We start from the raw sequence: 23,754 nt of genomic DNA, 5'->3' as shown, positions 1-23,754 counted from the left end.
GTGACGCGCTAAATGTGGGGGTCAACCGGTCGTACTCCGTACTGATGAGCTTCCCGCTTCATGTTTCAGACTTCAGAACAAATGAATTGCGCCTTCGACACGTTTTAGTTTTCAGCCCACAGACTTCAATTTTCCTCGCTCTTCGCATGCAAGATGAATGATCCAAATGAGCTTGAACAGCTCCAAGCGGTCGTCCGTCGGATGGCCGTGCAATCGCAATTCGAACAAGATCTGTGAGTGCCAGGAACAATTGCGTCCGTGACGTAGGCGTCGCATGTCCTAGCTATGGCAGACTTGCACAACGACTCGCACCATTCATTCGAGTAGCTGATGTTCCTGCAGAATCACTAAAAAGAAGCTCGAGCTTGAACAGACCAACAAGGCAGCACGTGCCAATGATGTCGTGTATCAGAAGTATCTACGCTACTACGCAATGAAGGACTGTCTGCGGCTCGTGAATCTGATGCATCAAAAGCTCCCCGTGGAACTACGCGACTTGGTGTACGAGTTCCTCTGCGTTGAACCTGATCGTCCGATTCCCGTTGGGCCATACTATCACTTCCGCAGATACGATAAGCCTTTTCACGATCCATTACAGAGAGAACATTACGACGGCTTCGTGGGACCAACGATTTCGTTCGGGGGGGCACCACCAGCTCCTTACCGCGCTATCACCGGTAACAATCCGGACGTCGATGTGAAGACGGGGAAAGCCGATGATAGCAACGATGTACAATTGAGCCTGGAACTTACAGAACGCATCGCGAACTTGAAGTTAATCCATCGGGACTATGAATTGAGTTTGGTCGACGACGATAATATCACTGTCCTCCCTGACGGCCGAGTCAGAGAAGAACACACACACAAGCCACCGAGGGATATGCCACTTTCATCCAGCCATTTTCTGGACCCCAGATACGTTGGTGCGAAAGCTGCGTATGAGATACAGAAGACATACTACGCGCTCAATACGTTTTCCATATGCAGCGTTGAACGAGCTATATTCGGCTTTTCCGAGAACCACTCCGGCCACAACATAGCGGGATACGAGGACGAGGATGGTACCCCCTGGGAAGTACCGGAGGCCGTTCAGACAAAACCACTGCTGTACCCCAGGAACCACATCAGGAATCTCCAGGTTCGCGTCAAATTTGAGCAGTTTATCGAAGACATGCAAAGAGACCACTTCACGGAACTTGATAGATACTCCTACGAACGACGCTTCCTCCGCTTCACTGAGCAAAATTTGGAAGGTCTCAGCCAATTTCTGAGGGAGCGATCCAGACACGATATCAACATCGAATTTGTCGTCATGACTGAGCTCCCAGATTTCCAAGATGACGAGTTTGGATTGGGCTATCAATGCAACTACGTGAATTTTCTGCAGTCTATCAGAAACTGGGTATACATCATGAAGTATGACTGTGACAACATCTCTGTCAAGGTCACGCATCACGACCCGATCATGTCGGTTTTTCCGCGTGACATCACGAGAATATTCGGTTTGACGCAAAAGCAGTGGGAGCAAGTAAGTATAGCAATCGCCAACGTCAGGCTAAGTGTCCAAGATTGAGCTAACGGTAATACAGGAGAAAGCCATTCATCAAGATGAAAACACTTGGGTGGCACAATTTTACCTTGCAATCCCAAGAATGGATCGGGACGACGTTTCGTTTGGCTATCCCGCTGTTGAAATAGACCACATGCTTCGCGAGCGATGGGGCATGGACTCGATTACAGCTACCGAGGCCACGCTTCCCATCACAGAAGGCAGATATTGGCCCAGCTCTATCAACCCGGTGCCTCTTGACCGCAGGTGGGGCTAGAGGGACCCGAGAAGAGGAAACACCCTAGATCCTACATCAACGCTAGATCTTCTAATCTATCTCTCTATTCCAGTGTAACCTTCAGACTTGTTCGGGGTTTCCCTTGTATGATGTGCCATCAATGCTATCGGCGCTTCCATGTTCGTAGATGACGACTACTACTGTCAGACCAGGTATGGCCTTGTCGCAGTTTGACATTGCAGCGACATTCCCTACCGCGACTTTGGGAACACTAATCTTGGTAGCATGTAATTGGTCGAGTCGAAAATCATTGGGCATACTTCACAGGTGGCGTGCTGGACATGCGATGCGCAGGCTCGAATTGGATGCCGTGCTTGCGGCGCGGGCGAAGATGCCGATTGGCCGCGTGCCTGAAAACTAGGGCAGGAACTGTATGGGGCGGTCCCCGTCCCTCGATCTCGAGATCTGAGACCTACAGTGGATTTCTAAGACAACGCACGACTTAGGCTTAGTCTCCGAACAACGTCACTGCATGTGCCGGCGACATGCATGCGTCGTATGGTCGTATCCGCCGACCACAGATGCCGCGCTCTATACGGCAGCATCATCCATGGGCGTCCACTCGTCGCGCGCCCGGATGTGCTAAATCCGACTCGCCGGGCAGCGCCAGGCCTATAACGCACTAGAGTCCGAAAGTCGATGTGATTGACATGGCTCCTTTTGCAGTGGCCACCGCTCGCGCCAAGCCCTGCAATTAAACAATCAGAGATCCTCTTTTCGGCTTCGTCCTCGCGCGGGAATATAATACGGCGTCGATTGACTCCCTTTGGCTTCTCTACGTCCTCCCCTCCGCGACCCTCGCGCCTCCCCCCGTACATAACACAGCGCGGCGCGATCCTCATTTCTTCGACATGGCGGTCAACGCGAGTTTTGTCTCGCCGACGGCGGATGCAAAAGTTGCGCATGTCCTCCAGCAATTCGATACCAGCGGTCTCCTATCCTCCGTCTTCTCCGGCTTCAATGCCTGGAAACTCGCTCTGACGCTTATCATAACGGCGGTGGCGTACGACCAGTGTAGGCATCACATGTGTTACGTTTGCGCCGGACATTGCTGACACTCGCATAGTCAAATACATCTGGAACAAGGGCTCAATCGTCGGTCCCTCGTGGAAGATACCCTTCATCGGTCCATTCCTCGAGTCTGTCAACCCCGACTTCAAGAAGTACCACGAAAAATGGATGTCCGGCCCTCTCAGCTGCGTATCCGTCTTCCACAAGTATGCCACCCTGTCACCTGCCCTCAGTCTGTGCCTATGCTGACCGCTTCTAGGTTCGTCGTTATTGCCTCTACCCGCGACATGGCCCGCAAGATCTTCAACTCCCCCGCCTTCGTTAAGCCCTGCGTCGTCGATGTCGCGCAGAAACTCCTCCGCCCCGAGAACTGGGTCTTCCTGGACGGCCGTGCCCACGTCGACTACCGCAAAGGTCTCAACAGCTTGTTTACTCGTCAAGCGCTCGAACAGTACCTACCGGGCCAGGAGGAAGTCTACAACACATACTTCAAGCGCTTTGTGGAGCTTTCGCAAGTAGAAAACAAGGGCAAGCACATTCCCTGGATGCAAGAGTTCCGCCTCATGATCACTGCGTTGAGCTGCCGTACCTTTGTTGGTCACTACACCTCTGACGACGCCGTCAAGAAGATCGCCGACGACTACTACCTGATCACCGCTGCGCTCGAGCTCGTCAACTTCCCTATCATTATCCCCTTCACCAAGACTTGGTACGGAAAGAAGTGCGCTGACATGGTCCTGGATGAATTCTCCAAGTGTGCCGCCAAGAGCAAGGTCCGCATGGCTGCTGGAGGCAAGAAGGAGTGCATTCTCGACTTCTGGGTAGACAACATGATCGAGTCTGAGAAGTACCGCAAGAGGGTTGAAGCTGGCGAGAAGGTCGATGACGCCGAGAAGCCCGCGACTGTCATCCGCTGGTTCAGCGATCTTGAGATCTCCATGACTATCTTCACCTTCCTCTTCGCTTCCCAGGACGCTACCTCTTCTGCCGCCACATGGCTCTTCCAGATCATGGCTGACCGCCCCGAGTACCTCGAAAAGATCCGCGAGGAGAACATCAAGGCCAGAAATGGCGATGTCCACGGTACTCTTTCGCTTGACGCCATCGAGAAGTTGCAATGGACCCGCGCTGTCGTCAAGGAGACTCTCCGCTACCGTCCCCCAGTCATCATGGTTCCTTACCTGGCTAAGAAGGACTTCCCTGTAACACCTGAATACACCGTTCCCAAGGGCTCCATGGTCATTCCTACCACCTACCCGGCACTTCACGACCCTGAAGCATACCCCAACCCGGACTCGTTCGAGCCTGAGCGATGGATCACTGGCAACGCTGATCAACAAACCAAGAACTGGCTCGTATTCGGCACAGGTCCTCACTACTGCCTGGGCCAGACATACGCGCAAGCCAACCTCATGTTGATGATTGGCAAGGCGAGTATGTTGCTTGACTGGGACCACAAGGTCACCGATCAGAGTGAGGTGATCAAGGTGTTTGCCACTATTTTCCCTATGGTAAGTCGTATTGCGCACCATCCACATCTCTTCATATCATTCGCTAACCTTGTATAGGATGACTGCCTTCTTACATTCAAGGACCGAACAGCGGCATAAACAGTCAATGTTCTTTTCAGCTACGTGATGCGCACATTGAGCGATCTTTCTTGCATTTGCGTCCGTAGATTTCTGTGTTGAAAATTTGGTTCGTCCAAGGCAGAGGTACACTTGTACTCTGGTCTTGCATCTTTAGACATTAATGATTACGGCCCTTGGCGCTTCTTGAGAAGTAGCCCGTTGGCTTCATGAGTACAGTGTAAGCTGGGATGAAATAATACTGGGACGAGGAGGGGATAAGCTGGGGAGGGGACGGCCTTATATAGGACAGCGATAATGGCATGGAGAATGTATGAAGTCAAGAACAATCTTCGCGTGCTTTTGCAAAACGTGCTGGGTGGATTGCAAGCTCAGTGGTCCACATGTCTACCGCGGGCAGGGACTAGAGCTATGACCATGACCCTTGGAAGTCCACTCCACATGCCGATTGTCTTCGAGTTTCCACCGCCTGCTTGCCCGCAGCAGCATCCTCCCAGCCCCAGAACCTTCCCACGGATTGCAATTTTTTGCTTGGGACGCCATCGTAAAAGCGCGGCAGAGGAGTGAATGCCCGACCCATTGCGCACAGTCACGCTGCTTCCAACCGACACCGCAATACCAACAGTTGCAACGACGCAAGACGCTCAGCACAGGTTCTGAACAAAAGCGCACGTCATGGCGCCCACCGCCTCTCCATCCGAGCGCGATCCTGAGCGCGTCGGACCACACCCGTCCTATATCGAGATCGCGAAGCCCTACATCCTGCAGTCGCGCATGCAGAAATGTCTCGCGGAGATTCACATGAGCGATGCCAAGGAAGATGCTGTGCGCTTGCAAGGCGTTGCCTGGATAGATCAAGTCCGGCGCGCGCTGCAGCTGCCTATCCGTACCTTCAACACAGCTGTGATCTACTACCACAAGTTCAGGCTATTACACGCGGACAATGAGTACAACTGGGCCGACGCGGCAGCTGCTGCACTCTTCACAGCCTGCAAGATTGAGGATACGTTAAAGAAGAGTAGGGAGATTCTTTGCGCCCATTGGAACCTCAAGGTTGGGCCTGGTGAGAGCCTAAGCAGCGATGATCCGGTATGCACCTGTTGTGAGCGAGAGTAGTCGCGATTCCAAAGTTAACACACCAATAGCGCTTCGATAACCACTCCAAGCTTATCATCGGTCTCGAACGACTCATGCTCGAAAGCGCCGGCTTCGACTTCCGCAACCGATACCCCCAAAAGGTCATGGTCAAGCTTGCCAGAGCTCTGCGATTCGACGCGAAAGACGAGGCGAAAACGACCTGGAACCTGAGCATCGATTCATACAGGACGTTTGCACCGCTGAAGCAGTCTACGCCGACTTTGGCTATCGCGTGCTTAGAGCTTGCCGCACGATTGCACGGGAAGGATACCGCTAAGTTCGTGGATGCAGGACCTGTGAGATACCACAAGTGGGCTACCAGCCGGGCAGAGGTTATGGAGACGCTCCTCGATATGCTTGATCTGTACACCCATCACCGTAGCGCCACTTCGGTTGGACCCTCCTACACACTCGAACACTTTATCAACATCCGCATTGGACTCAACCAGGAGGCTTCAGCAGCGCACATCCCACGTTACTCTCAGTACAAGTCTGAGCAAGCCGCCGACGCAGAAGGCACAGCCAACGGTGCCAAGCCTCGCAATGGCATCGACCCTACCAGTCCACTTACCCCAGCCACCCCCGTCGCACTCTCGCCTGGCGCAGACCAAGCACCCAAGTCCGCAATCGGCATTCGTGGTCAGAATGGCACGGTCAGGTTCATGTTGGACGCCGCCCGTGCGCACGGCGAGCGCGCCGAAGTTGAGAAGTTCCACAAGGTCGAAGAAGAGGAGTATGAGGTAGAGGTGCCGAATGACCCCAGGGCAGATGAGAGGGAGAGAAACAGAGCAAGAGTTGGAAGAGTGCGTTGAGTATAAACATGGATTCTGCGTTTTTGGATCTTGCTGTCCTATTACTTGCTCATCATATTGCGCACGATGGAGGCGAAGCTAAATGTTACTGATAGGACTCTATCGGCAGTGGCGATGACTGGTACAGTGTTCCAGTCGCAGTTGGTAGTGCGAGGGATGGTGCGGGCAGTGAACGCGAAGGAGGGTATTGGGACAGATTCCGCCAGCGCTCGGAAGAGGCATCACTTGCTCGGCCAGCTGCTCACGTGGAAGAGAACATCCACCCATCGAGAAGGGCCGCCAACTTCGACGACATTGACAAGGGCATCATACAACAAAAGGCCAATGACGATGCCGTGGCTTCATTCCACGACAGGAACTCAGAAGATGGAGCACATAGCAAACAATCACGGAAACGCCCTCATGCACAGAAGCGGAAAAAGCTGGCCAAGCGGGGCGATGTCAGTGATGATGAAGATAATCATCGAATGGAGTCAAGCTACGAGCGACATCCGCAAAAGCCGTCAGATTTATCCCACGACGAAGCAGATCACGAGCGGGGCTTTGACCAGACTGATCGGTTCACGCCTCCGCATGACCCCCGAGATGGCCACCTAAATTTTAGCCACCGAAGCCGTGTTGGCACACGCGGAGGCAAGCGCCGCGAAAAGGGAGAACACTACCATGAGGCAGGTTACGGCAGCCGCGACCAGAAAGATTCGACGCCTCCCTTCCGAGACCGATACCAGAATCGCTCCCACTGGCGTGAAGCTCAAGTCGCTGAAGCATAAGGCAAGGACGACACGTCACCGCAGAAAACCGGGATGCGCAACACTTCCGAAGAGCGTAACGAACCAGGACGACTAGCAACATTCATTCATCCGGATCGCATTGCGCAAGTCTCGCCAGAACCAGAGCACAGTCGAACTACCAGGCCTCAGGCACGCAGCGAGACAGTTCCTGCGGTAGATGTCAAGAACAAGCAGCCAACTAGCACGAACAAGGCACTCTCCGCGAATGATGGGCATCAGTGGGCAGGTACTGGCAACGAGAACAGCAATGCCAGAGGAAGAGGAAGAGGTAGGGGCAGAGGCAGAGGCAGGGGTGGTAGGGGTGGAAGGGGTGGCTATCGTGGAGGCAGAGGCAGAGGCGGAAGCTCGGAGGAATGAGTCTAGAGCTGGCTTGCTCCTTGTTTCTGTGATAAAGAGAGATGTCAGGGGCGACGTTCATGTTCTGGTTACCCGAGATTCTGGTGATGTAGGATAGGCTTTTTGGATAGGATAGGCCTTTTGGACAGGAAAGCGAATGCACTTCTGCTTTCCAACTTGAGACACTGGTCTCGCGGTCAACGCGCATTGTACTTTACTGGTATTCCAAAAGGTTTTTCGTCGTGCCCTGAGCAAATGAGACGTGGCTATGCAGTGGGCCCAAAGGGCTGCGGGATTACCGGGGATAAGCCCAACGTGGTAGCAGCCTCATGAACGTACGCCTCCCGACTGGATTTCAAAGCGTCGTCTTGTGAATCGCCTGCTCTTGACCCAGAAGATCTTTGGAAAGTATGGGGAGTCATAATGTTGCGTTCCTCAAGGGCGGGAGGGCACTGAAATTTCTCGATTAGATTGCTGAGGTCATCTATTTCCGGACGGATTCCAACCATGGTGCCTCTGAAACCTGTGCCATGGCGCTGTTGGCAAGGAAATCACGAAAGATGGTAACCATTGTACCGGTGCATGATAATTTTGGGCTTTTCAAGGCGTAGACTTGCCACAAACACCCAACTGGGGCACATGCAGCCATGCATTTTTCCGCTGCAAGGCCAAATCTAGTAGGTGAAATTACAAGTGACGATATTTCCCCCCGATCATGACCCACACCAGTCGCGGCGCTACCCAATGGTATGTATTGGGCCGCCGCGTTGTAATCCACAGACGAGTGACTGGCAGTACCGCGAGAGATCAGTGGAGTCATGGCCTCGATTCTGGGGAAATCATAGAATTCAGCACATCGAGTTGTGCGGTACGAAAGCGAAAGGGCGCCGCAGCATGGCCAGTTTGGGCATTACAGGCTACTTCGCGCCACTGGTGGGCCGTGCTTTAGCGAGGAAAGCGCGACTGACCCCACCACTAGCTCTACTAAAAACCTTCGCTCCCCCTCGCAGAACTCTTCTCACCAGACGCACGCCCGCCTCTACGGCTTATAATCAACTCCCGTCTGTCTGACTCTGGTCGACTGCATCGCCAGAGACATCAGCTTAACCCGCGACCTATACACCGAATCCGCGCGCTCAAAGCGGGGTATTCGTCAACTCCCCTCCACTGAATTTTCGTAAAAGAAGAACAGTACCAACACCGCAAAGATGGTCAAGTAAGTTGCCGACGCCATTCCCATCTCCATTCCAGACTTGCACTTTTCGTCTCTTGTCTGCGGGAACAATTGGATAATTGCTAACATGACGCCAGCTTCACCGTCGAGGAGGTACGTTCCGCGCACACATCACCCCGCACCACACGTCGATATTGGCAACCCCGGAAGGATGAATACTGACTGCGCGGCTAGATCCGTGGTCTCATGGACGACCCTAAGAACATTAGGAACATGTCCGTCATTGCCCACGGTAAGCGCTCTCGTGGCAACCCCGCAGCATCGGGCTGGACAGAAAGCTAACATACCCCACCACAGTCGATCACGGAAAGTCCACCCTCACCGACTCGCTCGTCCAGCGTGCCGGTATTATCTCGGCTGCCAAGGCTGGTGAGGCTCGTTTCACCGACACCCGAGCTGACGAGCAGGAGCGTGGTGTCACTATCAAGTCGACTGCCATCTCCCTGTACGCCACCCTCAAGGACGAGGACGACCTCAAGGACATCCCCGTCCCTACCACCAAGAACGACTTCTTGATCAACTTGATCGACTCGCCCGGTCACGTTGACTTCTCATCTGAAGTCACTGCTGCTCTCCGTGTCACCGATGGTGCGCTCGTTGTCGTCGACACCATCGAGGGTGTCTGCGTTCAGACCGAGACTGTCCTGCGTCAGGCTCTTGGTGAGCGTATCAAGCCCGTCGTCATCATCAACAAGGTCGACCGTGCTCTTCTCGAGCTCCAGCTCAGCAAGGAGGACCTGTACCAGAACTTCTCCCGTGTCATCGAGTCCGTCAACGTCGTCATCGCCACCTACTACGACAAGGCCCTTGGTGATGTCCAGGTCTACCCCGAGAAGGGTACCATCGCCTTCGGTTCCGGTCTCCACGGCTGGGCTTTCACCATCCGCCAGTTCGCTTCCAGGTACGCCAAGAAGTTCGGTGTCGACAAGAACAAGATGATGGAGCGTCTCTGGGGTGACTCCTTCTTCAACCCCAAGACCAAGAAGTGGACCAAGGTTGGCACACACGAGGGTCAGCCCCTCGAGCGTGCTTTCAACCAGTTCATCTTGGACCCCATCTTCCGCATCTTCCAGGCGGTCATGAACTTCAAGACCGACGAGATCCCCACTCTCCTCGAGAAGCTTGAGATCAAGCTCACTTCCGATGAGAAGGATCTCGAGGGCAAGCAGCTCCTCAAGGTTGTCATGAGGAAGTTCCTTCCCGCCGCTGACGCTCTCCTCGAGATGATGATTCTCCACCTTCCTTCTCCCGTCACCGCTCAGAAGTACCGTATGGAGACTCTTTACGAGGGTCCCCACGATGATGTCAACGCCATCGGTATCCGGGACTGCGACCACAACGGTCCTCTCATGCTGTACGTCTCCAAGATGGTGCCCACTTCCGACAAGGGTCGTTTCTACGCTTTCGGTCGTGTCTTCTCCGGTACCGTCCGCTCTGGTCTCAAGGTCCGCATTCAGGGCCCCAACTACACCCCCGGAAAGAAGGAGGACTTGTTCATCAAGGCCATTCAGCGTACCATTCTCATGATGGGTCGTTTCATCGAGCCCATTGACAACGTCCCCGCCGGTAACATTCTCGGTCTTGTCGGTGTTGACCAGTTCTTGCTCAAGTCTGGTACCCTCACCACGAACGAGACTGCCCACAACCTCAAGGTTATGAAGTTCTCCGTCTCTCCCGTTGTGCAGCGTTCCGTCGAGGTCAAGAACGCCCAGGATCTGCCCAAGCTTGTCGAGGGTCTTAAGCGTCTCTCTAAGTCCGACCCCTGCGTCCTGACCTACATCTCGCCATCTGGTGAGCACGTTGTCGCTGGTGCCGGTGAGTTGCACTTGGAGATTTGCTTGAAGGATCTCGAGGAGGACCACGCCGGTGTTCCTCTCCGTATCTCCGACCCCGTCGTGCAGTACCGTGAGACCGTCAACGCCACTTCCAGCATCACCGCGCTGTCCAAGTCGCCCAACAAGCACAACCGTCTCTACCTCACTGCTCAGCCTTTGGACGAGGAGGTGTCCCGCGCTATCGAGACTGGTGTCATCGCTCCTCGTGATGATATCAAGTCGCGTGCCCGTATCCTTGCTGACGAGCACGGTTGGGACGTCACCGATGCCCGTAAGATTTGGTGCTTCGGTCCCGACACCACCGGTGCCAACTTGCTCGTTGACCAGACCAAGGCCGTCCAGTACCTGAGTGAAATCAAGGACTCCGTCGTCTCTGGTTTCCAGTGGGCTACCAAGGAAGGTCCCATTGCTGAGGAGCCCATGCGCTCCATCCGCTTCAACATCATGGATGTTACCCTCCACGCTGATGCCATTCACCGTGGTGGTGGTCAGATCATCCCCACTGCGCGCCGTGTCCTCTACGCCGCCACTCTCCTTGCCGAGCCCACTCTTCTCGAGCCCGTCTACCTCTGCGAGATCCAGGTTCCCGAGCAGGCTATGGGTGGTATCTACGGTGTCCTCACCCGCAGGAGAGGTCACGTCTTCGAGGAGGCCCAGCGTGTTGGTACTCCTCTCTTCAACGTCAAGGCGTACCTTCCCGTCAACGAGTCCTTCGGTTTCACTGCCGATCTCCGTGCCGCCACTGGTGGACAGGCCTTCCCACAACAAGTCTTCGACCATTGGCAACATCTCACTGGTGGCTCGGCACTTGACCCCTCCACCCTCACCGGAAAGATCGTCTTCGACATGCGCAAGCGCAAGGGTATCAAGACTGAAGTGCCCGACGTTTCCAACGTAAGTTTCCTCCCGCATGGTATAGAAACAGCATATGCTAACGAATCCTGCAGTACTACGACAAGCTATAAGGGAATGCTCGCAAAAGCGTTAGATTTCCTTTATTCGCGATTCTGGGTCATCCGACAGTCATGGGCAAGCTCGTGGCCGCTGGTCGATGTATGACGCAAACAGCTCCCCCATGGGACAACCAGAGCTAGTAAATGTCGGTCCGGGCGGTTTCGCCCTTGATATTAGTCAGGTTTTTTGGGGCTTTGCACGAAAGATACGGATGATGACCCTTTTCCTTACATGTTCTCAGTGTAGTATAGTTGGAGAAAATCAAGCTATATCGCACAAATACCCAAGCATCTTTCATGTGTGACATGTCTTAGTAAATGTGATGTTATTGTCAGTGAATGCATGCGATGTTCAGGCCTGGTAGGTGCGCCTCCTTCTGGTTAGATCATCTAGGAGTTCGAAATGGTGAATGTAGCGGGGCATCGGCGTCACGTGCTCACGGGTAAGAGAGCTATGACATTGCCGTCGCGCTAGTAGCAACGCGAAAGATGTACGCTCGGCGCAATCCACGTCCCACCAGTAACACCACAGCGCAGTACCAGACTGCAACTCGACATTGACGCGATCACGCGACCTGGCTATGAACGTAATTTGCTCCTAGGATTCGCCATGTTACTCGAGGAGAAAGATCATGCCGTGTTCAAGAGTTGGTTGCTACCGAATGTGGAGAACATGTAAGTCGGAGCTACAAATTGCTCTCACCAAAGCTGTCGCGCAGGCGCATACTGACCTGCATTGTAGCTCCGGTGTGGAAGGTGGAGTACTCGCTGACTATGTAGCCGCCCTCGTTACCGTCGACGACACGGATGCAAACGTGCAGCGTACCTTGATCGAGTCACTGCAAGACTTCCTTGGCTCGGAAAGTAAGCGCATGTGAAGGCTACGTAACACTTCGTCGCTAATGGCACAAAGACACCGAGCCCTTCGCAAAAGACGTTATTGCAGCACTCAAAGCTAAGAGCTATCTTCCGAAGCCGAAAGCGAACGACGCGAAACCACAAGCATCCTCTCAAGCCTCACAATCCGCGCCCATACAGTCCATAGTTGGCAGCACGAACTTCGAATACGAACCGCATCCGTCGAACGTGCCATTCGGGGCCCCGAAAGGTCCTGCTGCGAATAGGAACTCAGCAGCATCACACCTCCTACCCGACCGACCGACCGCTCAGGGCGTATATCAGGATGGTTCGAATCAGTCGAGGAAGCGCAAGGTCTTGGAGAGGGACAACAGCCAGTCGCAAGAGGGCCAGGATCCACACTATACCCGCAGCGGCGCAGGAAACAACAGGCCGTCGAAGCAGACAGCTCGTAGAGGCGGTAGGAGTGCCGGAACTGGAGATGCGCGGACACAGAACGCGTTCGCGAGCTTTGGCGGTATGCCGAATTTCGCAAATCTTCCACCGCCGCCGCCAGGCCCTTTACCGTTCGATACCTCAGATCCCATGGCTTTCTTTGCTATGGCAGCAGCCTTCGGGGCGAATCTGCCGGGCATGCCTCAGCTTCCTTTCTCCAATGCGCAAGACAGTGGCCCGAACCAAGGACAGCCAAAGACAAAGTGTGCTGATTATTATGAAAGGGGTTTCTGCGCGCTCGGTACCCTTTGTCCACACGAACATAGCGACGCTGCCGTAGCCGTTTCGCCCGACGAAATCCCCGAGTACGATCCGGAGCAGTCATTCCTTGCTGTACAGCCATCCAGAGGATTCAACAAGCAAGGAGCGTCCGGTAGCCAGCCTCGTGCAACTAAGGGTAGAAGGGCACGCGCATCGTTCTCTTTGCCGGGCTACTCGCGTGACAAGTCGAATAGGACACTTGTCGTCGAACAGATCCCAGCGGAGCATTTCAACGAGGACAGCATACGGAGCTACTTCTCAGAGTTCGGCGATATCGATGAGCTCGAGCTACACTCTAGGAGGCAGTTAGCAGTGATCAAGTTTGCTGATCGCCAGACCGCTAGGCGTGCTTATCATAGCCCCAAGGCCGTTTTTGAGAACCGGTTCGTCAAGGTCTACTGGTACGCACCAGAAACAAAGGAAAAGCTGGCCCAAGAGAAGCAAGAAGACGAAGAAGAGAAGCTCGACCTAGAGGCGATCGCCATTAGGCAGGCAGAAGCTCAGAAAGCGTTCGAGGAGCGTCGTCGCAAGGCTGCGGAAGCAGACGCGAGAGCTGCTGACATAGAGAGACAGCTGGAAGAAAAGAACAAAGAGATAGAAGAGATCAAGCGACAACTTGCTGAACTGTCAGGGGACCCGAACGACGACTTTGCTCAGACTCTTGCAACGCTACAAGCCGAAGCAGCGGAACTCTTCGATCAACATGGACCCGGTGAGCCAGAGATTCGTGGTCATGGCGCCTTCAATCCAGCTTATCGAGGCCGAGGTTATGCTTCGTTTGCACCTCGGGGTAGGGGTTTTGCACCTTACCGGGGCGCGTACAGGGGCCGCGCAGGTGGCTTTGCTGGTCGAAGTGTGGTGAATAAGAAGCTCGACAACCGGCCTAGGCGTCTGGCAGTCACCCAGATCAAGCCAGATACACCGAGGGATGAGTCTCTGCGGCAGTACCTTCTCGTGAGTAGAAGTTATATGTGGATTCATTCATCTCTGCTAACGATCTGTACAGAACACACCCGAATGCACAAACATCGAGCGTCACCCCGAGCAAGCCGATACCCTTATCCTAACCTTCAAAGAGCGCTACCAAGCAGAAACCTTCCTCGACCAATCCCTCAATATTCCCGACGTTGGCAAACTCGATCTCGCATGGGTTCCAAACGACGCCTTTGGTGGTCTCAAATCCGTGACGACGACAAATGACGCTCCCACAGCTTCTCACGACGATGATGGCGATGACTCTTCCGCTACCATCGGAGAGCAGGAGATCAAGGTCGAAGAAGATGAAGATCGGCAGATGGGGGGTGTGGATGCGGATATGGATGTTGCGGATGATGTGGATGAGTGGCTGTAAGTGATACCCTTGGCATGTGATATGCAGTGACAGACAGACTCTGTGAGGTCCTTCTCTTCCCCTTTATTACTATCGAACATCAGCGTGGCGTCATGCTTTTAGGTCAAGGAGCATGGTCTGTTCTCCAGACAGTTTCTTCGCATGAATGAATTGCATCAATATACCATATCCTAAGTCTCACAACGTCACATTGGCGCAGATATTCAAGAGGCGTCCACGCCCCACCTCACATATGATATTACACTCCAGCCCTTCTATCTAATCATTACCAGTTGAGCCTGTCCCTATCCTTCCAACTCCGTACACCAGCTCCAACAACATATTCACTTGCCACGTCGTTCCGTACAACATCCTCCCCTGTTCCCAAACTCCTTCCTCCAGGCCTGTGGAAACCCACACCCTCTTTACAACATAGCCTGAAACCTCTTGACCTCATCTCCCTTCACACCGTCAAACCAACTCACGCGATCCTTGACAAACAGCTCGCGCGTTGGCTTCAACTTCGTCTCGACCAAATTGAAATCATCCACAGTCCCAAGCCGCAAGATGGAACAATCAGGGAAAGCAGCGCCAACACGATACATAAGCGTACCGCAAGTCTTGCAAAAGTAGTTCGTCATAGTATGACCCGAAGCTATCGTCGAGGCCTGACCATACGACGATAAATTAGCACGACCACGGAGGTGGCGCAGGTGTCTATTATATCTCTTGTCAGTCACTGCACTGCCATCTCCCCAGCCCCCCAAAATCCATTCAAATAGGAAATAGGAAAAGAGAAAGACTTACGAATCCCTAACCGTAAAATTACTAGCAAACATGCTCGCAGTAATCTTCCTGCAATCCGCACAATTACACACAAACGACGATACCAAACCGGGGCCCTCGACCGGGAAAGCGAGTTGAACTGCGCCGCAGAAACACGTCGCAGTCGCTTCTTCGCTGTTGGAAAATCCGTCTTTGGCCTGCCCCGCGAGCGGGAAGTAAGGCAGGGATTTATCGGATGTGCTGACGGATAGGGCCATGGATGATGCTATTGGTGCGGGGTCACGCGGTGAGGGTGTGAATGGTATGACGGGTGTGGGCGTTTGAGTGGTTCGCGTTGATGTTCTGGTAGACGTGCGCGTCGAGGGTTGCCGTGAGGTTTGCGTGGAAGGCTGTGTTGTCCTTGTGGAGTTCTGCGTTGAGGGTCGCGGTGTTGAAAGCGGGGATGGGGATAGTACGGAGGCGTTTCCTGGAGCTCGTACTGGCGTTCTTGGTAGCGGCGGGGGAAGACTAGTTGTTGATGTTGCTGCCTCGGTAGGCGTGCCGGTGCTTTGAACTGGTGTATCTCCCCAGTTTGCGAAATCTTGGATGTTAGACCCGCGGCCTAGGAACATGGAACTTGCTTTCTTGCGCAGCGAGGAGTGCGAGGGCGGCGTGGAGAGTTCTTGCCGTTTCTCCGTTACTAGTAGTGTAGTTGAACTCTTTGACTTGCGCAGCACGGCTGGTGGTGGATTGTCGGTGCCGGGGATGTGCAAGTCGGGGTTCAAGCGCTGGGCGATTTGCTTGATGAACTTCATGGTTGCGACTGGCTTTCCCTCTCTTTTTAATGTTCCTCTCTCCCTTCCTTGCCGCGCGATATGTTGTGTACCCCAGGATTTGTAATGGTGAGCACTAAAACTTTCGCGGGAGCTGCTAAGTTGGCTGACAGATCAGATAATGCAGGTCGTGTTTTCCCTTGCGTTCGCTCAGTGGCTATACCGGCCTATTGTTGTGGTTGTTGTTATCGACGGTTTGCTCAGTAAGCCAACATATCATTTCGTCATCGATGTATTACACACATGGAAAACCGTCGTTTTAACCCCGACTCCGCATTTCCTACACTTCCAGCCCCACAAAGGTAAGGATTCAAGCAAACAACGACCCCCGGTTCTGGGATCGAATGGATCGAAACAAACGACGAAAGGGGAGGGTTCGTTGCTAGACGGACTTGTTTTGGTCTTCCCAAGCCAGCAAAAACAATTATGGCACGCGTCGCGTACTTTCCGTTGGGACGGCTTCACGCTTGAGGCCTGATCTGCGGTGTTAGTGGCCGATTGGTGGTTCCTGACCATATGCAGGGATCGGTTGCATGCGATTTGGAGGGTTTCGGTGATTTGGTAAGCATGTCCGTTGGGTCGTGTTCATGGAGAATGCATAAGCTTTACTGTTCACCCTCCATTTTGTTGAGCAGGTGCGACATCAAGCTAGGATACCAATGAACCTTGTATCTGAGACAGTACTGTAAAGTGAACTTTCCCCATGTCGCAGCCATGGTAATTGTTCATTTTCCCAGTTCTCGTTTTCAATAGCTACTCCATGATCTCACTCTGCCTCGCTCCTTCCACTCCATGGACCCAACTCACCCTATCCTTGACGTAAACCTCCCGCTTGGGTCTCAGTAAGCCCTCCATCAGATTCAGATCGTCGACAGTGCCTGCTGCATTTAGTACACACTTTGCTTGATCGAAGGACATCACATACCAAGTCTCATTATGCTAAATTCGGGATGCCGCTCACTCAGCCGGTACATGAGTGTCCCACATGTATCGCAGAAGTAGTTCGTCATCGCCTGGCCAGAAGCAGTCGTCTGAGACTGTGAGAACTTCTTCAGATTGTCCTGGCCGCGAATGTGCTTGACAGCTGAAGCCGCGACAATGAAAGCTGAAGTAAAAGCCGACGCTGTGATCTTTCGGCAATCGGTGCAGTGGCAGACGAAGATGTCTACGAGGCCTGGGGCGGTGGTTGGCTGCGTTGAGCATTAGATCTGTGTGATAGAGGAAGACTGGAGCTACTGGACCGCGAACTTACGAATGCTAGTTGTACAGCTCCGCAATAGCATGTAGCTGTCGCCTCGCCTTCTTTGGAGTAACCATCCTGCTTTAGACTGTTATGGGGTATATACGGTTTGTCCTTATCCGAGTCTCGTGTAGACATGGTCGTGATATCCTTGCTTGACTATGACGTGACCGTTACAGAAGAGGAGTGAATGTGGATGAAGCAAGAAGAAGATTTTTGGGGGCTCAAAAGCGATGCTATGTAGTCATGCTTATCTGTGTAACCCAACCTCTAACTCCGATGTGTTGCCGGAGGGAGTGCATGTCCGACCCTCCTCTCACTCACTCCGCTCACTCCGTTAGTTTCATACAGGCCCGGACAAAGAAACACGGGCGGTCCATATGCGCTCGTCGGGCGCCAGCATAATCCTCATGGTAGCTTTACTGAGATGTAAAGTGTGGCATTCTCGGACAAAAACTTAGGTATCTGAAGAGAGACGCATCGAAGTAACCGATAGACCCTACAACTTACTCGCCTTACCCTGCCCCAGCGTAACAACCAACTTACCAAACTGACTCGCACTCTTCATATCCTCAAACAGGGTATCAATCTTCTCCACATCCAAACCATGCACACTGCGGCTAACCACAGGCTTCATCTTCTTCTCCTTAACAAAGCGCACCATATCAGCAAACTCCTTCCTCGAACCCATGGTGGAGCCACGGACTTCGATGTTGCGCAACACGGCGGACATGAGGAAGTCCATCTTGGGGGATACGGTCATGCCGTATATGGAGATGACGCCGCCGGCCTATATCTATAAATCAGCTTGTTGTTGCAAGAAATGGAGAGAGGGAGGGAAGAACGAACCTTGAGAATCTTACTCCCCACTTTAACAACATCGCCTCCAGCCCCGTCCACAATAGCATCGAGAAACTTCCTCTCCTTTGGCAGCATGGCCTGAAGTTTCTTATCCCAATCTTTTTCCTTGTAGATAACACCTCCCTTCGCACCCAACTTGACCGCCTTGTCAATCTTCTCCTGGTTCCCGCTCGTCACGTAGACATTGCAACCTTGTGCCACAGCAAACAGCAACACCATAAGCGCAACACCGCCTCCAATGCCTGTAACGAGGATATTCCGTCCTGGCATCGCATTCCCGCTCTTAACCCAGAACGCGCGCCACGCCGTCAGCCCGGTAAGGGGCAGCGCAGCAGCCTCCTCGTCGTTGAGATGGTCGGGACATTCCTCCAATTCACCAGCATCGAGCGCGCAGACATCTTGTAGTGTGCCCACGGGATTGCTCTTCGTGCCGCCCATTATCGCATAACCCTTGGTATGTTCGGGGCCGTCCATGCTGTCCTTCCAGCCCGTACCGGGGTTCAGCAAGACGCGCTTGTTGAGCCATGATTGTGCGGAGGGGGATGCGCCGGCGGAGGTGACGATGCCGACGCCGTCTGCGAGGAGGGGCACGCCGAAGGTTGTGCCGGGGTAGAGGTGTTGGCGGATGAAGAGGTCGCGGTGGTTGAGCGCGGCGGCGGTGAGGGTTATGAGGGCCTGGTGGTGATGGGGATTAGATTGTGCGCAGGTGGCAGGTCTTGGTAGGGAGCTTACTTCATTTTCTTTGGGCTTGGGTTCGGGAACGGTTATCTTCTCGAGTGGGTAGTAGACTTTGCCTGGCTTGCCTTCGACTTGTCTGATCACGATGGCGGAAGGCATGGTTGCTGATGGCGATTGAGACGTGATGTGGTGACGCGTAGCAGTTCAATGTCGGGTGAACAGGCTAGGGAGGATGCGTGATTAGATATGTGCAGCTTAGATGCGCGGAGCGATGATCCGAATAGCTCATCATGGTTGTCGTGCTCGGATGCATGACGAAAGAGCTCCTGGACCGAGGTCGCGTTCGGGGCGGAGGGTATGCTTATCGATCGATGCGGGGAATCCGGATGACGGGGATTACTCGGTCTTTGCAATACAACACACATTGGGATTCATCAGAAGCATCTTGTACTGCAGTTGGTATTTCTTCATACAAGAGTCATGGTTGACATTCTTTTCGTATAATACATTAGTGGTGGAGGGTCCTTTAGGGCCTCCACCTGAACGACGGATGCCGCCAATCCAGATCCTCAATCTCGCCCTGCGACTTGCCAGCCAGCTCCTGGTCAACATCAATGGCCTCACGCTGCTTGTTGCTCCTGTTGATCCAGAGCAACAACAGAATACTCGATATCAAAATCGTACTGCTAGTCGCCAGGTTGAGCCCATTACCGATGGGATAATTAGGCGCATCTGTGGGGAGGAAACTCCATGTCGAGATCAGGCCGCCTACGTTGCCGAACATAACAACAGTACCTAACATTCAGTCAGACTTTGTATTAATTATGGCGTACGAACTTTGGTACTTACCGATAGCGGATGCACGCGCCGTGTCGGACACAACGTTGGCGGAGCCCTGCGCGTTGCACAGCGCGCCAAACGAAAATGCTCCCGATGCGATGAGGAAGGTAGCACCATATCGAACTTGCCCATCTGTACTGGCTAAGAACATGATGTATCCAATCATCATAAGCGGTGCTCCCAGGATGAAGAAAATCATGCGCCTGTCGAATCTCCAGCTCAGGAATGGTAGGAGAAGTGTAAAGAAGGCGCCCACGATGTATGGTGGCACGGTGTGAAGTTGCTGCGAAACAACCGTATCGTTTGGGTATATCGTCTTGACAATCGTGGGTGCGAAGAAAGCCAGACCCTGCACCGTGATGTTGTCGAGAAGGAAGATGAATGAAGTCCCCAGTACCACAGGATTGAAGATACCGCGGAGCGTCTTCTTCCTGTCCAGCTTATCAAGGACCTCGTTCTGGCCGACACGTTCGGACTGGATCAAAAGTCAGCAGTTGTATTATACATACCGGGTTGTCTAGCCGAATCCACGCTTTACTGTGCAACGTATCTTCCAGAGTAGATGGTGACATACCTTGACACGAGCAATCGCCAAATCCTTCTCTTCCTGCGTCAACCAGCGCGCAGTCTCCGGACGATCTGTGAGCGTCATGAAGGAGATAAGGGCCAAGCAGCATGTGACAATACCCTCGATAGCAAAGATCATCCTCCAGCGTGTGAGCGAGCCGAAGGAATCGAGCGTGAGAATCGCTGAAGCCAACAACCCTCCGAAAGCGCCAGCTAGGGGAGACATGACAATGTACAGCGACAGTCTGAACGCAAGCTCGGAGCGTCTGTACCACCGAGACATGTAGTATGCAATGCCTGGTAGCATACCAGCTTCAAAGATACCCAGCAGAAAGCGTACGCCACAAATGGCATGAATGTTGTGAACAAAAGCCGTGCCAATCGATACGATACCGAAGCATAGTGAGATGATAGGGATGAACCATCCCGGGCCGAGCCATTTACAGCAGATATTGGACGGGATCTCGAAGACAATGTAGCTGACGTAGAACACGGAGAGAACGGTATTGTAGTCGTAACCACTGAGTCCAAGGTCCTTTTCGAGGCCCGCTAGACGAGCGTTTCCGATGTTGGCACGGTCGATGAAGCAGAACAAATAGAGAAGGGCCACGGTCGGGATGATGTACAAATCGATCTTCAGGCGGAGGCGTGACTCTGCCTTTTTGTCAAATTGCATCAAAGCATGGCCGTAGCTGTCGACATTGTCAGCAAAGAAGATCGAAGAGAGTGGCTAGACTCGCATGTCGGTAGCAGTATGTCCGTGTCCCGCAATCTGGTGCGCGTCCTCTGGCTTGAAGTCTTCATGTTGGCTGCTCGGTGTGTCTTTTTCAGCCGCGTAATCCGTCTGGGCTTGGGCCATGGTGAAGCGGCGTCCTGAGCGCGTTCAGGTACAGAGAGAAAGAAGGAAGGAACGGCCTTTTTCTTAACAACGGCAAGTCGTAACGTCGCAGCCGCACCTCTGCTTTATTTGTACTCCACACCCCCCGGAAGGTCCTCCTTCACGCCGGATCGCAGCTGGGTCTGGCCGGTGTCCTTGTCAGCGCCGTTTTTGATGGAGCGCGCGCGCGCCAAGGTAGATGGCTGTCATTACTAGCTCTCGAAGTGGTGAAGCGCCTGGGGCACGGTCGCCAGCGGAGCCTTTCGGCGTGGAGACGGCTCTTCCCCGGACTCCACGATGATCGCCGACCCATCTATCTGAAGGCAAACAGCCGTCGCAATCCTTTCATGTGCCGTCGGGTGTCAGCGTCGGTATATGGCCGTTTTTCGGTTGTAGATAGGGCGTAGGGCTCACTTGCTTGCATCGTCATGGCAAAGATCTCTTCCCGGGTACCCCGCTATGCCACGACTCTTGCCACGATCCTTGGGACTGGGACCGATCAAACATTACCATGTGTCAAGCGGCTGATAGGCTGACGGGCCATTGCATATCCGAAATCGACGGGAGAGTAAGGGGACGTGTGGGTTCTGCGCAAACGTAAAACGAGTCAACGAATTGCACCTGCACGGCCCTTACTAAGCTTTGGAACGCTTGTGGAGCGTCCAACCACTTCATTGGTACGTTCAACCTCTACCAGAAGCCTCATAGGAACTCATGCTATGCACTTCGAAGAAGCCGTTACCCAAAGTTTTCGACCTTCTCACCGGTCTACAAGTGCTTGTAGAGTCTTGACGTGATGTGAAGCTTATCGCCTAATCTCGATTTTCGGAGAGATAGCGTACCAGGGTACCATGTGGTGGAAATGATTGTTCGTAATTGGACGCAAATACCTTAAACGCTGCCGATTCTGATAGATATCATACATATAGCGGTCCTTAGAGTAAGCGGTGTATACTCGAGATTTTAAGTTTCACTCGACACGCTTCTGTATCAAAGTCACCGCCGCTGCCAGCGCACCGATAATGTTACATCGTTACCCTGACTGAACATGCAACGCACTACTGGCATTGCTCAAACTTTCTATTCATCTTCAATCCGACCGTTCTGCCCCTATTGAACTTCTGATTCTTCTTCCATCCAGGGTAGAGCATATCGCACCTTCCAACGACGCAACAGTAGCTCACGGAAACCTTCAATGTCAACAAAGGCTGCTGCAGAAACACAATGGTACATCGCAGCTTGCGGATGCCCGAAGTAGCCGGTGTCCCTGTCCCGCGCTTCAATTTGATCTTTCTCCTTCTACAAGTCAGCCTTGATCGTTCTCACTGTCGATTATGTACGTACACTGCGCCACTCCTCTTCGTCTAGGACAAAGCGAGATGTAATTTCCCACGTTTTAGGCCCCTCAGGCATTGCGTTATAGTCGAGGTTGCTCAATATGACCGTGACACGGACGCCGGAGTCTATCAGATCGCACACAGTTTGCCGAATGCTCTCCATGATATTGACGAAGTGACGCTCGGATTGTTCAACATCAGGGCCGTCCTTGGCGAACGTGGTGTGTATCTCGATCTCGATGTGAAGCTCTTCTCGGCCTTTCAGTCGAGTGAGGGGATAAACCTGAGCCTCTTGTTTAGACACGGCAGCCTGCGCGAATGTGGAGTCGTCACCGAGGCCGTATGCTGGTTTGTAGTAGTCACTCATCTTGGCTTGCCCGAAGCGCGGATCGGACTCCCAATGTTCGCATGCCAGTTCTATCTTCAGATGACGGATTTTCTGCCACGGGCGCACAAACACCCTCCAAAACGGCTTGTCACTAGGCACTGTTCCGTGCAACAGAAAAGTGCCCAAACTGTCATCTCGCATTCCAGTACATAAACCGACTGTGATCACGAAATGATTCTTCGACCAATATGTCTCCGACAGCTCGGTAGGTACGACCTCCGAATTTGACAGGTAGGACACATCCATTAGTTGGCCACCCGATCCAACAACCGATGGGTCTGTCCTAGAACCAGGCTGTCCAGGAAGAGCAACCTGTATGGTGTCTGGATGGACGCAGACATACTCATAGACAAGGTCACGTAACTCTCGAGGCAGCCGAGTGAGGAAAGGCTCCATGAGAGCCGGCGCTTCTTTCAGGATGATGTGTGTCGACGTAGCATCCATTTCCCTAGTGATGTCACTATTGATCCCGGTTGGTAGTTCCGCGCAAGGTTCCTGGGATTAGGAACAACCTCATCATACCTTTCGAAGTTCCCTACTTCTCTCTTGATGGCGTCTTGCTTTTTCTTCAGCTCTTTCATCTCTTGACTGAGCCTCTGCAAATCATCTGAATGAGTTTTCTACACAAGAAGCATATGGGTTTAGCGACCACACAATCCAACGTCTGCATGTTTGCGTGCTTACCAGCTTTGCATGGGTCTTGCGCAGGGTAGACCACATTGCATCGGTGTCAGACGCGTCGATAGAGCGGTCGTTCTGACCGCTGAGCGACATTACGGCTTCTAGAGGTCTTTGCGATAGTTTGTTGGGTGTTTGAGCGTGTTGAGGAGTAGATGCGGTTGCCTAAGGGTTGCGTGAGGCATTTGGAGCTAAGCCACG

The 23,754-nt window shown here is 53.2% G+C and overlaps 8 protein-coding genes across 8 annotated transcripts; 5 read left to right on the top strand and 3 right to left on the bottom strand.

Moving 5' to 3' along the window:
* Nucleotides 1-153: 153 nt before the first annotated feature.
* Nucleotides 154-1,573, top strand: J4E90_007696 (uncharacterized protein; the record flags this gene model as incomplete). Its single annotated transcript, XM_051437229.1, has 2 exons — nt 154-233; nt 343-1,573. 2 exons carry the CDS (start codon nt 154-156, stop codon nt 1,571-1,573), a joined length of 1,311 nt encoding a protein of 436 aa, XP_051288975.1.
* Nucleotides 1,574-2,698: 1,125 nt separating this feature from the next.
* Nucleotides 2,699-4,468, top strand: J4E90_007695 (uncharacterized protein; the record flags this gene model as incomplete). The annotated part of the gene is made up of 4 exons (XM_051437228.1): nt 2,699-2,861; nt 2,914-3,064; nt 3,118-4,369; nt 4,427-4,468. 4 exons carry the CDS (start codon nt 2,699-2,701, stop codon nt 4,466-4,468), a joined length of 1,608 nt encoding a protein of 535 aa, XP_051288974.1.
* A 654-nt stretch (nt 4,469-5,122) lies between these two features.
* J4E90_007694 (uncharacterized protein) lies at nt 5,123-7,166 on the top strand (the record flags this gene model as incomplete). The annotated part of the gene is made up of 3 exons (XM_051437227.1): nt 5,123-5,536; nt 5,593-6,387; nt 6,492-7,166. 3 exons carry the CDS (start codon nt 5,123-5,125, stop codon nt 7,164-7,166), a joined length of 1,884 nt encoding a protein of 627 aa, XP_051288973.1.
* A 1,565-nt stretch (nt 7,167-8,731) lies between these two features.
* COT3 (Elongation factor 2) lies at nt 8,732-11,557 on the top strand (the record flags this gene model as incomplete). Its single annotated transcript, XM_051437226.1, has 5 exons — nt 8,732-8,739; nt 8,835-8,850; nt 8,932-8,989; nt 9,055-11,486; nt 11,540-11,557. The coding sequence occupies 5 exons, from the start codon at nt 8,732-8,734 to the stop codon at nt 11,555-11,557; spliced, it is 2,532 nt and encodes an 843-aa protein (XP_051288972.1).
* A 598-nt stretch (nt 11,558-12,155) lies between these two features.
* On the top strand, nt 12,156-14,510 carry J4E90_007692 (uncharacterized protein; the record flags this gene model as incomplete). Its single annotated transcript, XM_051437225.1, has 4 exons — nt 12,156-12,220; nt 12,288-12,409; nt 12,459-14,113; nt 14,166-14,510. 4 exons carry the CDS (start codon nt 12,156-12,158, stop codon nt 14,508-14,510), a joined length of 2,187 nt encoding a protein of 728 aa, XP_051288971.1.
* A 3,316-nt stretch (nt 14,511-17,826) lies between these two features.
* J4E90_007691 (uncharacterized protein) lies at nt 17,827-19,025 on the bottom strand (the record flags this gene model as incomplete). The annotated part of the gene is made up of 3 exons (XM_051437224.1): nt 17,827-18,117; nt 18,177-18,863; nt 18,921-19,025. The coding sequence occupies 3 exons, from the start codon at nt 19,023-19,025 to the stop codon at nt 17,827-17,829; spliced, it is 1,083 nt and encodes a 360-aa protein (XP_051288970.1).
* A 367-nt stretch (nt 19,026-19,392) lies between these two features.
* J4E90_007690 (uncharacterized protein) lies at nt 19,393-21,132 on the bottom strand (the record flags this gene model as incomplete). Its single annotated transcript, XM_051437223.1, has 4 exons — nt 19,393-19,661; nt 19,716-20,181; nt 20,281-20,965; nt 21,014-21,132. 4 exons carry the CDS (start codon nt 21,130-21,132, stop codon nt 19,393-19,395), a joined length of 1,539 nt encoding a protein of 512 aa, XP_051288969.1.
* Nucleotides 21,133-22,482: 1,350 nt separating this feature from the next.
* Nucleotides 22,483-23,649, bottom strand: J4E90_007689 (uncharacterized protein; the record flags this gene model as incomplete). Its single annotated transcript, XM_051437222.1, has 3 exons — nt 22,483-23,323; nt 23,398-23,495; nt 23,560-23,649. 3 exons carry the CDS (start codon nt 23,647-23,649, stop codon nt 22,483-22,485), a joined length of 1,029 nt encoding a protein of 342 aa, XP_051288968.1.
* Nucleotides 23,650-23,754: the final 105 nt, after the last annotated feature.

This window comes from Alternaria incomplexa (assembly GCF_024043165.1).
Source record: "Alternaria incomplexa strain BMP 0042 chromosome Unknown scaffold_11, whole genome shotgun sequence".
Lineage (NCBI taxonomy): Eukaryota > Fungi > Ascomycota > Dothideomycetes > Pleosporales > Pleosporaceae > Alternaria > Alternaria incomplexa.
Note: the sequence above shows the minus strand (reverse complement) of the source record. Positions and strands in the feature narration are given on the sequence as shown.